Here is a 13,209-nt window from a genome sequence, read left to right as displayed (position 1 = left end):
GCCCTGGAGGGTTTCATCGTGGGAGGGAGCACATTTCCTCCAGCCCCCTCGCCTGTGGCTGTTTGCTGTCAGGGCCGAGGGCAGGCTCCTACATCTCCGTCCTCGGGCACACCAGCCGGGCTGCCCCGGGGACCTCTTACCTCAAGAGTTTGTTATGTTTACCTGGGGGCTTTGACTTTACCCAGGCCACGGGACCCCAGTCAGTGGGGCTGTTATAGGGCCTGTCACCGCTGGCAGGAGGAGGCTGTGCTCAACCGTCATGCTGCTCTCCAGGGGCGTGTATGGCCATGTCCCCCCTGGGAGGAACGTCTCTGCCCCGTAGCTCACAGCGTTGGGAAAAGCACAGCTCAACCTGGTTTCCCACCTGAGTCCGGAAGGTGGCATCTCATGGCATCTCTGCTGTATGCTGCAGCCTCGCATGCCTCACCTCGAGCTCTCCAGGCGATGCTAGGACGTGGTGAGGTCAGCTCCATCCCCTGGAAGTGAAGCTGGAGGCTCAGGGAAGCTGAGGACCCTCCCCAGGCCCACACAGGAAGTGAAGGGCAGTGTTCCTGAGCCCTCACACCTTAGGAGAGCCTTGTGCTCGGGCTCCTGGTGGAGTGAGGTGCACAGCTGCTGTGCTCTGCAGACATGAGGGGTCAGACCGTGTGGGTGGAGCTTGAGGGGCATAGACCACGGGGCTGTGAGTGCCACTGCTCCCATTCTACAGATGAGGACAGTGAGGCCCAGAGAAGGGCGTGGCATGCCTGGGGCCTCACAGCCGGCACCAGTGCTGGGCCGGAACCTGAGCCCAGGCTCTTTCTGCAAGAGCCCCGGAAGCCTAGGGGCTGGAGCCGTAGGAAGGAGGCGTTGGGGTTGCTGGGCTTGGCGCGAGGCCAGCGCCTCCCTGGGCTCCCACCGCCAGGCACTGCTCACTTCCTCCCGCCCACTCCAGGAAGGGGAGGTGATAATTACCACCTTGGACGAGTTGTGCTTGTCAACAGATTTTTTAGATCTTTTATTTTATATTCATCTATCCACATATTTATTTATTTAAAGGCCTCTGCTAGCTTCTACCCGTGTCAGGGTGGTGTGTAGGAAGAAGCTGGCTTGGGAAGGAGAACCTGGCTAGGGCAGCCTCACCATCCCACCTGCAGGACCTGGGCAAGGTGCCCTTTAGACGAGGGTGGCCGTGCCCCTGCCGAGGGGCCTGAGGAAATGGGAGAAAGGAAGTAGCACCTAGCCTCATGCCGCGTCCCTCCTGGGGTGGCCGGTGCTGTGGCTGTTGGTCCTGTTGTCTCCAGCCTCATGCCACGTCCCTCCAAGGTTGCTGTGGCTGTTGGTCCTGTTGTCACCAGCCGTCTCGGCAGACTGTGGGGACTAGTGAGGTCGCCCCGTCCTGGATGCAGTCATACCAGCATACAGCCCTCCTAGCCTCGCACCTGCCTGGGGTGGCTTCTGCCAGAAACGCAATGAAGTGCTTGTTTGTAGATCCACTGGTTCGGTGCCCAGCCGGGGTTCATCTGTCTGTATTTGGTTGTCACCTGTCCATCTGCTCCAGTCCCAGTGCCTGGCATAGGGTGGGTACCATGGGCCCCCCATGGGTGTTCCTGGAAAGAAAAGCATGTGAGACGGGGCGGAGCCCTCCGTCTCCTGTGTGGTGTCTGGGGTCTTCCTTCCAGCGGCCAAGGCGCAGTCCTCTCCCCACCTTGGCCAAGAGAGGGTTCTTGGGCCTCAGGAGGCGGGGCACCTCGCTGGGCCCTGGGCATAAACGGGACCCAGCCTGGGCGGTTTTTGGGAGCAGCACCTGCTGGGAAGCCAGGCGGGGCCAGTGACTGCTCCAGGGGAGGTGATCCCCCCCCCATCCCGGGAGGCCTCCCCAGGAGCGCTCACAGAGCTTCCTCTGGCCTGGGGTCTCTTCACGTGCCCACCCTGAGCTACACGGCATGGTGAGGCAGCTTTCAGTTTGGGAAAGGGCAGAAGATGAGCAAGTTGCAGCCTCTACAGCTTCCTTGCAGGGCGACTGAGGTTATAGTCCCCGAGCACTGGGGGAGCCGGCAGAGCAGGTCCTGTGAGCCAGGCTGCCCTGCAGCCCATGTCCCCAGATGCCCACACACATGGGAGGGGCATGGCAAGAGCTCTGGACGTGAGTGGGATGGGTTGGGGTGGCAGCTGTACCCCTAGTGCCTCCATGCCTAGCGCTGACGGAGGATCCTTCACCGTGCCTTGCCTCCTGGCCTGCATGGCCAGCTGCTCTTGGTGGACAGTGCTGTCCCTAGGCACAGCGGAGGCCAGCAGGGTCCAGTGGGGAGAGATGAGGCAGAGAGGTTGCCTGCACCCCAGGTCTAGCCTGGATTCATTCCCAGTCAGTTCCACACATTGCACCCAGATCTCATGCCTAGGGCGACACCTAGGCAGGGCCCTGTGCCCTCAGAGGCTAGGACCTGGCAAAGCTGTCCACACTGCCTGAGGGCCCTGATGAGCAGAGGCGCAAAGCTGGCTGGGACCCCGTGCTTTGCGGGGCCTTTCCCAGACCTGGGAGAGGACGTTGATTATGTTCCCCGCAGAGGGCTGGGGAGACGGGGGTGGGGACAGCAAGGGAGGGGGCCTGTGGCTGAGTCCCTGGCTCTGGTGTGAGCTGGGCAGCCCCCATCCTGAGAGTCCTGTCCCAGCAGGGGCTCTGATCCAGGCCCAGCAACTGTGCCTCCTGCCCCGCTGCCACAGAAGGCCCCGAGGCATCGGGACCGGCACAGCCCCCACCTCTGTCAGATCCTCCTCTCCAGACATGTGGTGACACCTACTGGGCCAAGACCAGCGGCTGGACGAGTCAGCTGGGAGAGCACCTGCCTGGGCAGGCAGGGTGGTCCGAGGATTTGTGTCAGGGGGTGTGTGTGGGCACAGCATGAGTGAAGCTGAGGGGAAGCTGGATCTGGGGGCAGGGCTGAGGGCACCATGGGTCTGCTCCTGAGGGCTGCAGGAGCAGCAGCCTGGCCAGGTTTGCTGAATTGCACGTTCACTGCAGAGTGGCTTGGGTGGCTGTGAACTCCCTGAGTCTCCCATATGGTGGGTGGGGGGTCATTACGGTGCCCCAGGAGCATGAGGAGCAAGTAAAGGTAGCAGTGGCCAGCGTGGCATCAGTGGGCCTGGCACACATGGCACTGTTCGTTGTCAGCCATCCCCACCGCTGTCGCCTTGTCCTTGCGCTCACCGAACCTTGATGTGTGTCTGAGGGCAGGCGCTGCTGCAGAGCCCCATGGGCTCGCCCTGGTTTAGCACGGCGCCAGCCCCACCTCGCTCTGCCTCAGTGTCCTCGGCTGTTGTGGAGGCCCTGGCTCCTCCCTGCAGGGTTTTCAGGAAGATCAGGGGGCACGGCTGAGTGGAGCAGGTGCTCGTGGTGAGGCCGGTCCTGGCCAGGCCGCCACCTCAGTTTTCTGCTCTGCCCATTCTCGGTGCCTTTTCCTGTCTCCCTTTTTCCCTCACACACACACAATGTCACATGGTCACACATCCCACAACCACACAGGCACTCACAGTCACACATGCATAACCACACACACCTTCCTAAGGTGAAGGAAGGCCCGCTGGCATGGGCAGGGCAGGTGGGGGCACTGCGGGCTCCTGACGGGAGGGGAAGGAAGGCCTGCTGGCATGGGCAGGGCAGGTGGGGGGCACTGTGGCCGGGCTCCTGATGGGAGGGGAAGGAAGGCCCGCTGGCATGGGCAGGGCAGGTGGGGGCACTGTGGGCTCCTGACGGGAGGGGAAGGAAGGTCTGCTGGCATGGGCAGGGCAGGTGGGGGGCGCTGTGGCCAGGCTCCTGACGGGAGGGGAAGGAAGGCCGGCTGGCATGGGCAGGGCAGGTGGGGGGCACTGTGGCCAGGCTCCTGGCGGGAGGTGAAGGAAGGCCTGCTGGCATGGGCAGGGAAGGTGGGGGGCACTGTGGCCAGGCTCCTGACGGGAGGGGAGGAAGGGCTGTGGGGTGGAATCACCACTGTTGTCGCGTTTTCAGTTCCGTATGAACGTGTGCACCTGCAGGGGGCGGCTGCAGCATGGACCCTTCCTGCCTCCTGCCCACCCTCCCCTCTGCTGGGTGCTCCCGGGCCCCTACACCCCCACTTGGGACCTGATGCGGGGGGGCTGATGACACCGGGGACTGACGTCTGTGGTCTTTCCCAGGTGACTGGCGCCTGGGAGGCCCAGATTGATGCCCAGTGACAGGCTCATGGCCGCAGAAGGCCCCCACCTCAGACCCAGATCGTCCCCTCAGAGAGCAGATGGGGATAGTGAAGGGAAAAGCACCATTTTGTTGAATTTCAAAATGTGGCCAATAAATTAACAAGGAGTGAAAACAAATTCCAAAAACCTCTTGGGCTTGCTTCCTGAGGCTGTCACGGGAGGGCGGGTTCCTCTGGGTTCCTGCGGGTGCACCTGTGCCCTGCCTGCAGTCCCATCTCATCTCTGAGCCCTGTGCTGTAGCCTGCCCCTGGCTCTGTAACTGGCTCCTTGAGGGGCCTTCGTTGGGCTCACAGCCCCCAAAATGAAGAGGTAGAATTTGTGTTTATGTGCATAGGGGCATTTTTCTGGCGGTTCACAAAGGGCCTGTGTCCCCCAAAAGCTGGGAACACGAGGTAGACTGTGTGCTCTCTGGGGTCGGGGCCACGTTTTGCTCTCGTGTCCTCCATCTGGCCAAGGACAGGGTATCCCTGGCTTGGCGTGGGGGCCATGGGGCTCACAAGTTCTTGCACAGGCCTGGGATGGCCAGAGAGGGGGACATGTGCCAAAAGGCAGGGACCAGGGTCCACTCTCCTGTGACCCTGGCCCACTGCTCATGGTAGCCCCAGCTCCTCTCCTGCCCTCACAGTGTGCATGACGTTGCCCAGAGCTCTGGGGGGGTCCCAACTTCCAGAGGCGTGGGAGGCCAAGGCCTAGCATCTGTGGCCTCATCTCATCTTGAGATGGAGCTGGGTGGCCTGCTGGGAGCCATGGGAAGACTTGGCCCTGGGGCGTGGTGGTAATGGGTGGCCGTGGGGGTCCGGTGCTGATAAGATCTGGGCCTGGAGTGTGGTGGTAATGGGAGGGGTCAGTGCTAACAAGATCTGTCTGTCATCAGCAGAGTCCCCAGGCCCCGTTTGCCGAGCTGGCTGATGAGAAGGTCTTTAACGGGAGTGACAACATGTGGCAGGGCCAGGAGCAGGCGCTGCTCCCGGACATCACTGAAGAGGACCTGGAGGCCATCCGGCTGCGGGAGGAGGCCATCCTGCAGATGGAGGTGAGGCTGGCGTGGGCAAGCGTGCTCACTCTCCACGTTCCACATGAGGCTGGGAACCAGAGGAGCCCAGGTGCCAGCCTGCTGCACCATTGCTTGCCCTTGACCTGGAGGGGCTGGAACTAGGCCTCCATGGCCTTGCCCATTCTAACCACCTCTCTCTGGCCATCTGGTCCAATAAGGGAGAGACAGGAGTCTGGGAGCCCCATCCCCATCCCCTCCTTCCTGGGTTTCCCTAATAGGGCACAGCCCTCTGGCCAGGAGCTGGGGTCTATGCTGGGGTAGCCTCTCAGTCACCATGGCCATTTCATTTGCTGTGTGGTTAGACTTCCAGGAGGCTGTTTAGCTCTAATGAAGATGATTTGGTGCTTAATGCAGTTCCCAGTAACTTTTTTTTGAAAGGTTGAATAAATTGCTCAGAACTGAACCTGCAATTTGGTGGTGCTACCAGCAGGTGGTGGGGTGAGCTGTCGGGGTACAACTGTAGAGTGTGGGCATTGGATGCTGCTTATTTTTCGTTTCTTTAAAGTTTACACATGTATAATACGTGCTGCCAAATGTGTCTCTAGCCCATGGTTAATCTCTTAAGACAGTTGCTGAAACAGAGTTTCCCAAGAGGCACCTGAGTCTGAGCATGTGTGTATGTATGTGTGTGTGAGTGCATGCACGTATGCATGTGTGTGTGCACGTGTGTGCGTGCATGTGAGTGCGTGCGTGAGTGCGTGTGTGTGTGCATGCGTGTGATGCATGTGAGTGCGTGTGTACATGCAAGTATGCATGCGTGCGTGAGTGCGTGTGTGTGCATGCATGTATAAGTGCATGCATGTGTGAGTGAGCCTCTTCTCTCTTGATGCCTGAGTGTACATAGAACACATCAATCAGGCAGCGTGGGGGGGACACGCTCTGTTGGCGGTGGGATCCGAGCCTCTGCGTGTGACCTTGAACGTCCTTCCCTTCCTCTGGCCACCTCATCTGCAGAAGGCGCTAGGGCCTGCCCACTCTGAAGCTCCCAGAGGCTGGGTTTCCAGAGCAAATGTCTGCTAAGAGCTGACTCTTCTAGAAAAGAGGCCTGGCAGTAATTCAGCTAAGTCACTGGGTTAGGACCTGTGGCTGGTTCTGCTCTCCCAGGGAGCAGGTCTTCCACTCTCGAAGGAAGGGAATACCCCACAGTGCTGGGGCTCAGCCCCTTCTCCCTTGCCCCTTACTTCTGTGGCCCCCACCTCCCTGCCTCTGCTGTGGCAACCCCCTACTTTGACCTGGTGGAGGAGCGCCCATTTCTCAAGACCTGTGTTTGGGGCCCCCGCCTCCTCTGTGAGGTGTCCTTCCCTTCACCCTTTCCTGTCCTCGGGCTCCCTGGAGAGGAAGGCACCAGCTCTGGGCCTGTGGCCCTGGCTGGAGGCTGCTTCGGGGGCTTCTCTCTGGGGCTGAACGAGCCCTTTGCTGCTGCTGAGATGCTCCAGAGAACCACCCGAAGCACAGAGATGGTTTCCATCCCTCCCTGCTGGTGCACGAGGCCCACTGTTCCCAGAGGAGTGGAGAAACGGGTGCTCGTGAGCTCCTCCAGGAGCACTGCCTTGAAGGCTTCACAGCTAGAGAGGCAGACGGACCGCTTCCCCTTTGTGCTGGAATTGAGATCCTCCTGGGAAGGTCCAGTCACAGCCCCTCGGGCGGCTCAGGCTCAGCCCTCCCTGTGGGGCATAGAGTGGCGTGAGGAGAGAGGAGACGCTGCTTATTGATTAAGTCCAAGGAGTGGAGGTCGCTCACAGAAGCTCATTCTGCCAAAAAGCCCAAACCCCCACAGAGGGCTGCGGGCATGAGGAGGCCGTTAGAGGGCAGCGTCCAGGGAGAGGCGTGGCTCCTGGCCCACCTCCAGCCTCCTGGCGCTCACTCAGCAGCATCTGTGGCACGGGTCTCGGGGTTCCGGCGTGGCACCTTCACCTGAGGGGCTGGCTTCTCACTGTCCTGGCCTGGGAGTCCTGCTCCTAGGGCCTGGTGAGGGCTCGTGCCCGGTGCAGCCACCCCAGGATGGGGTTCAGAGGAGTGGAGGCTGGGGCTGGCTGCCCCGTCCGCGATCCTCTGTGTGAGGGCCTCTCCAACCGGCAGTCCTGGCCCCGGGTTCCCTCTGGCACTCTGTGTGGTGAGTGTGGGCTGAGCGGCGGCCTTTCCCAGGGCAAGGGCGCCCCACGTGGAGGCCACTGCAGTCGTCCAGCTCAGAGATGGAGAGGCCTGGGCCAGGGCGGGAGGAAAGCTGGGGCTCTGGGCTGAACTGAACTCACTCGGGCCTGGGCTCTGCCTGTGGCCCTCGGGGACCCTCACAGCTCAGCACTGTGCGGACGGGGGGTAGCAGGGGGGCTGGGAGTGGTGCAGAGTGGGCAGGCCCCATGGCCAGCCTGGCCCTTCCAGCCTCACTTTCTTTGTCTGCAGCATGGGGGTGACGCAGAGGATGTGGATCCTCATGCCAACAACAGCAGGCGCGGGACGGAGGGCGGCGGGGTGGGAGTCGTTCTTGGAAGGCGTCTGTACACCTCACTGCATCACTCCCTCCCTTTGGTCTCTGAAAACGGGAAAAACAAAACGCAAATTGTCATTAGCCTTTAGGAAGCCCTCCCCACGGTCTGCAGCAGGTCCCGGTGACAGTAACTCCAGCGTGACGCCTGAGAGGCTGTGACGCAGCGGAGGTCGCACGTGCCAGGCCCTGCTGGCCCGATTGCTCTGCAGCCATCTTTGCAGCCTGCGCAGGGCTCAGAGGGTGGGCGGCAGGGTTTTGTGGAGCTGTGTTACACACCTCGGCTGGCTGTAGCCCTTTCCTGTGGAGCCGGCACCCTCATCCCCTCATCTCTCCTCCCACATTCACTGGGGGCTTTGGGATTTGCAAGATTTTATAGGTTCAGAAGTCCCCTAGGGCAGACTTGGGGTCTGAGAGAGAGCCCCCTTTGTGGCCAGCCTTCAGTGACTTACTAGGTGGCTAGTGGGGGTGTGAACACAAGGGCCAGCTGAGGCCCAGGGAGGGGAAGCAGTATCACAGTAGTGGGCCAGTGTTGCGCGATTCCTGGTGCCCACTTTCCGCCTTGCTCTTGGTCTCCTCGAGTGTCCGTGGCTGCTGTCAGGCAGGGTGCAGATCGGGGTTGTGTTGGGGGCTCCTGTCCACTGGGACAGATGGCCACGCCCAGCATCCCTTTCCTTTGTCCTCCTTCCCAGCATCGTCCTTGCGACAAAACAAAGGGCCAGGCTGGGGACATGCTGTCCTGGCTTTAGGCCCGTGTCCACTCACTGGTTGGGTGACCTTGAACCCCGATTTGCCTCATTCATTTCATCTGTGAAGTGGGCAGGTGGAAGGTCGCTCTCTGTCCTCAGGGACTTGCCAGCTGGGACAGCCCGTGTGGCCGTAGGCAGAGTGTAGCAGGCCCTGTGGAAGTGACAACCTGTCAGAGGACCCAGGGGGTGCCATGAGGCTGGCTTGAGAGAGGCCACCCACGGGAGACAGTGGAGAGCAGGCCAGCCTCCGTTCTGGGCAGTGACCTTGCCCCCGCCCAGGCCTGGTGCAGTCGGATTCTGAGGGAGGGTGTCCTGCCCCGTCCTGGGGAGCCTGTGGGGACTGCCGAGACCCACCCTGAGGACCCCTGCTGGCTTCCATGTGCCCCTGAGCACCCTGCCCTGATCTGAGCATTGCTGCTTCCACGGCGTGCCCTCCTCAGGGAGGCCCTCCCCACTGCCCTCGACTGCCCTAGACCCCTGTCCGCCTCCCACGGGGAGTCTCTGGTTGGTCCCTGCCCTGACAGAAGGTGAGCGGCCCTTGCTTGCCTGGGGTCAGCCCCATCCCCAGAGCCTGGAGTAGTGGGCTCCACAGCGACTTGCCAGTACTTGTGGAACCGACGTGTCAAACTGGCCAGTGCCCCCAAAGACAGTGACTGCCCTTCCCCCACAGTGACCACCTCTCCCCCATGACAGTGACCGCCCCTCCCCCATGACAGTGACCACCTCTCCTCCATGACAGTGACCACCCCTCCCCCATGACAGTGACCACCCTTCCCCCATGAGTGACCACTGCCTCCCCCATGACAGTCACCACCCCCTCCCCCATGACAGTCACCACCCCCCCGTATGACAGTCACCACCCCCTCCCCCACAATGACCACCCCCTCCCCCATGACCATCACTACCCCCTCCCGCATGACAGTCACCACCCCCTCCCCCATGACAGTCACCACCCCCTCCCCCATGACAGTCACCACCCCTCCCCCATGACAGTGACCACCCCCTCCCCCATGACCATCACTGCCCCCTCCCCCATGACAGTGACCACTCCCTCCCCCGTGACCATCACCAACCCCTCCCCCACAATGACCACCCCCTTCCCCCATGACCATCACCACCCTCTCTCCCATGGTAGTGACCACCCCCCCATGACAGTGACCACCTTCCTCTTCCACAGTGACCACCCCCTCCCCTATGAGTGACCACCCCCTCCCCCACAATGACCACCCTTCCCCCATGACAGTCACCACCCCCTCCCCCGTGACAGTGACTGCCTCTCTCCCATGAGTGACCTCCCCCCTCCCATGACAGTGGCCGGCCCATCCCTGATGATAGCCAGCCCCCAGTGCTAGGCCTGTCCTGAGCCCTCACTGCTGGCATCCAGGATGGACGCAGGTCCCACAGGTAGCATCTCATCCCTGCGCACAGGGTGTCCTGCAGAGCCATGCTGCAGGGCTGTGTGGTGAGTGCAGGGGGTTGGAGGTGCAGGCAGAGGCTAGGCCAGCCCCAGAGCATTCCCAGCCTGAGTCTGGGCAATGGACGGCCCAGCTGGAAGCACACCAGGCCACGTTTCTCTTTACTGGTTTATGTTGGGCATCTTCCTTTTTCTCTGCTGTGCAGGAATGGAGTTGATAAATACACTAAAGTTCCTCTGAGAGCAGAAGTGGAGCCACCCAGCGTCCAGTGGAGGCTGAGGGCTGCCAGTGACGGGGGCCTGCCCCCTATGTGTTCTGTGGCCTGTTCACTGGCCGCAGGGCAGCTGTCCTTGGCCTGCATGGGGCCCTGGCCCTCTCCATGGTGCCGGGACTCTCCGCCAGACAGGCCCGCTCCAGCTGCATACACAGGGGTGTTAGAGGGGCAGAGCGGCCACCCAAGAGTGAGCAGGACCTGGGGCCGGCTCAGTGCACAAGCTCCCTCCAGGGAGGACATCATGCCCACTTCCCAGTGGGGGAGGCCACAGGGCTGGAACCCAGGCAGTCTGACTCCGACCCAAGTGCCATCTGTCTCTGGAGGGTGCAGGGTCTGGCAGCCCTGGAATTTGAACTTTTCACCTGGGGCTGCCCACCATCTCCCAGAGGAGGGTCATAGCGGGAGGGGTTGTGCCAGTCACATGTGGGAGCTGAGTCTGCTTATGGGTTGCTCGGGTGGGAGAAGGCTCGAGGGATCCCGGAACATTGCCTGTCTCCACTGTGTACTCACTCCCCTCCCTGCCTGAGCTGAAGTAGCCTGTCTCTGGCCTTCCAGCCTTGGGTGGCCCCTGATGCTGGTCCTGGGCTGGAGCCCCGAGCCTCCCAGGACTCCGGGTGTTGGGTATCCAGGTGCCGCAGAGGTGAGTGCTGGCGGCTGGCAGCCTCCTGACCAGTGGCCCTGTCTGGATGGGGGAGAAGATGGAGAGGCCATTCCCATCTCATCACCGGGAGTGTGAGCTTCAATTGTGTCTGAGCAGCAGTGCGAGCCCTGGTGTGGGCGAGGAGGTGTCTGAGCATCTAATTAGGTCGTGTCCAGGAGCCACTGCCCGTCCCTGCAGCAGCAGCTCCTCTGTAGGGCTGTCTGCTGACTCTCAGCTGTCTGCCTGTCCAGCCAGGCCCTCTGAGCTCCTGCAGCTGTGCCGGCCCTGTATGGACCCTGCTGACCGGCCCCATCTCCTCTTGGCCTTGGCCAGGAGAGAGCTGGCTTCCAGGACAGCTGCCTCCACCCTCTGCACTGAGCTGCGGGACTCCCAGAGGAGGCAGGGTGCCCACGGCCACACAGCAGGGCCACCAGCTGCCGCCAGGAGCCCAGGCCAGAACCATGCCCGGTGCCTCCCAGGTCACTCTCTGAGCCCTGGTCTCCGACTCCTGCCAGATGGTTGGGAATGAGAAGGCCCTTGAGATAGTGACTGCAAAGTGCTTTGCAAACCAGTCCGAGTGATGCTGTGGGTGAGGGCGTGAAGGACAAAGGACAGCCCTCAGCCTGGTGTTTGGGCCCTTGCTGTTGCCCCAGGTGTTAGCGAGGTGATTGATCCCTGCCTCGTCCCTGCAAACTCATGCCCTTCGATTCTCCCAGGGGCCCTGGGCACCCTCTTGGCCTTTGCTGCTTCTCACCTCCGGTGCCCTTCCTCACACCGCCCTCCACCTTCCCTCTGGCCACTCTGCATCCTCTGAGGTCCGCAGGGGGTCCCGGCCCTCTGCAGACCCTGAAGCAGTTCGCTCTTTCCTCCCCACCCTGAGCTCCCTTACTCCCTCTCCTCCTGGCCCCTGGGTGGGCTGCCCCTGCCCCTGTCCCGGCTGCCCCTGCCCCTGTCCCGGCTGCCCCTGCCCCTGTCCCTGCACCTCCAGGTGGGGCCTAGGTAACCTTTTTTATTTGACCAAGATAAAGAATAGGGTGGCTGTGGTGGCCAGGGGAAGCTTAGTGCCAAGGCTGGGCCAGTGTGGCCCCTCCTCTCCCGCCCCCCCTGCAGCCCCACTTCCTGCTTGCTGAGGGCCCCATGGGGCTGAAATGCATCCCTGCAGTGTGTGGGCAGATGCAGATGCTCCAGGGCAGAGCCAACAGGTGGCGTCTGAACACCAATAGCACCCAGTTAGCAGGAGATGACCCTCGATCCGAGGTGGCCAGAGCTGTCTGGCTGCCAGGCTGGTAGGAGGGATGACAGCCAGGTCTCCAGGAAGCTTCCTTGTCCCCTGCGGAGGGAAGCCGGCAGGCCTCAGGTGTCTTCTAGACAAGGAGAAGTAGGTGCTGGTCCAGGATCCCAGGCTCAGGCACAGCCATACCACTGGGCCATGTGACCCTGGGCAGGTCTCTCCTGGAGCCTCGGTTTACTTATCTGTAAAATGGGCACAATGACACCAGCCTCTGCTGGCCTCAGGGTGAAAGTGCCGCGGTGGAGTGTAACTGCCTGGCGAGAACTCAGGCCTGGGAAGAACCCGCGCCAGGAGGTGTGGCCGTGGCTGTCCACGTGCCCCACAGCCACCCTCCTGCCGCGCTGGGATCTCCACCTGCCCCTCCCTCCTTCAAGCGTCCCGGCCCTCTGCCTTGGGAATGCGGCCAAGCTCTGGGGTGAGCAGGTGAACCCTGGGCTTTGCTGTTGGCTCAGCAGCTCACTGTACGCTAAGGGGTTAGCCTTGCACTGCTGCCAGCTGGGGTGTCGGTGCCACTGAGAACGGCAGCAGATGCTGCTGATGGCCTGCGGTGCGGCTGCTCAAGGGAGGGGTTTGCGTTTTCTTGGGGACTCCTGAGGAAGGAAAGCACTCAAGCCTAGGAGGTTCCGGAGTCCTGGGATTTCTTCATGTGGGGTCCTGGAGCTTTCTGGGGCAGGAAAGGCGAGCCGTGGTCTGACACGTGGCCCCCCCACTTTCTGTGTGCTGAGTGTGGGGGAGGTGGAGCTTGCCACCCCGTGAAGAGCCCGACTGACAGGGTTGTGCTTCTGTGGTGGTGCGGGGCTGTAGATCCACACTGGCGGGGCACCTGGTGAAATGTGTTCTGCCCGCGTTGGTCTGGGATAGGGCTGGGAACTGTTTGGGGCTCTGAAAGGCCCTTGGTGGGTCTGGTGCAGCCTGGAGTAGGGCTCCATGCTCAATGCGCTTTGGGGCTTAGGTGGCGTTCTGGGGGCTCGGGACAGTCTTCCTGTGATTTGTTTCATGTCTGCTCTCCTTCCCTGTCTCACCCCACTGGTGACCTTGACCTTGCTTCTCATTCCAAGGGGAAACAAGCCCTTAGAAGAGCTCATTGACAGC

At 61.8% G+C, this 13,209-nt stretch overlaps 1 protein-coding gene across 45 annotated transcripts in view; it reads left to right on the top strand.

The window, feature by feature from the left end:
* TSNARE1 (t-SNARE domain containing 1) overlaps window positions 1–13,209 on the top strand; it is a 140,344-nt gene that overhangs the window by 103,789 nt on the left and 23,346 nt on the right. For 30 of the 45 annotated variants that reach the window (XR_010159694.1, XR_010159695.1, XR_010159693.1 and 27 more), the window contains one exon: window positions 5,087–5,245. Coding sequence is in view for 40 of the 45 variants with exons in the window: in XM_063817417.1 (XP_063673487.1) it covers window positions 5,087–5,245 (159 nt within the window). In the remaining 5 variants the exon portion in view is untranslated. The remainder of the gene's footprint in view (window positions 1–5,086; window positions 5,246–13,209) is intronic. The other 15 variants (XR_001720472.3, XR_008536865.1, XM_063817416.1 and 12 more) reach the window with 1 other exon arrangement.

Source organism: Pan troglodytes, chromosome 7, assembly GCF_028858775.2.
Source record: "Pan troglodytes isolate AG18354 chromosome 7, NHGRI_mPanTro3-v2.0_pri, whole genome shotgun sequence".
Lineage (NCBI taxonomy): Eukaryota > Metazoa > Chordata > Mammalia > Primates > Hominidae > Pan > Pan troglodytes.
This window is presented reverse-complemented; position numbering and strand designations above follow the sequence as displayed.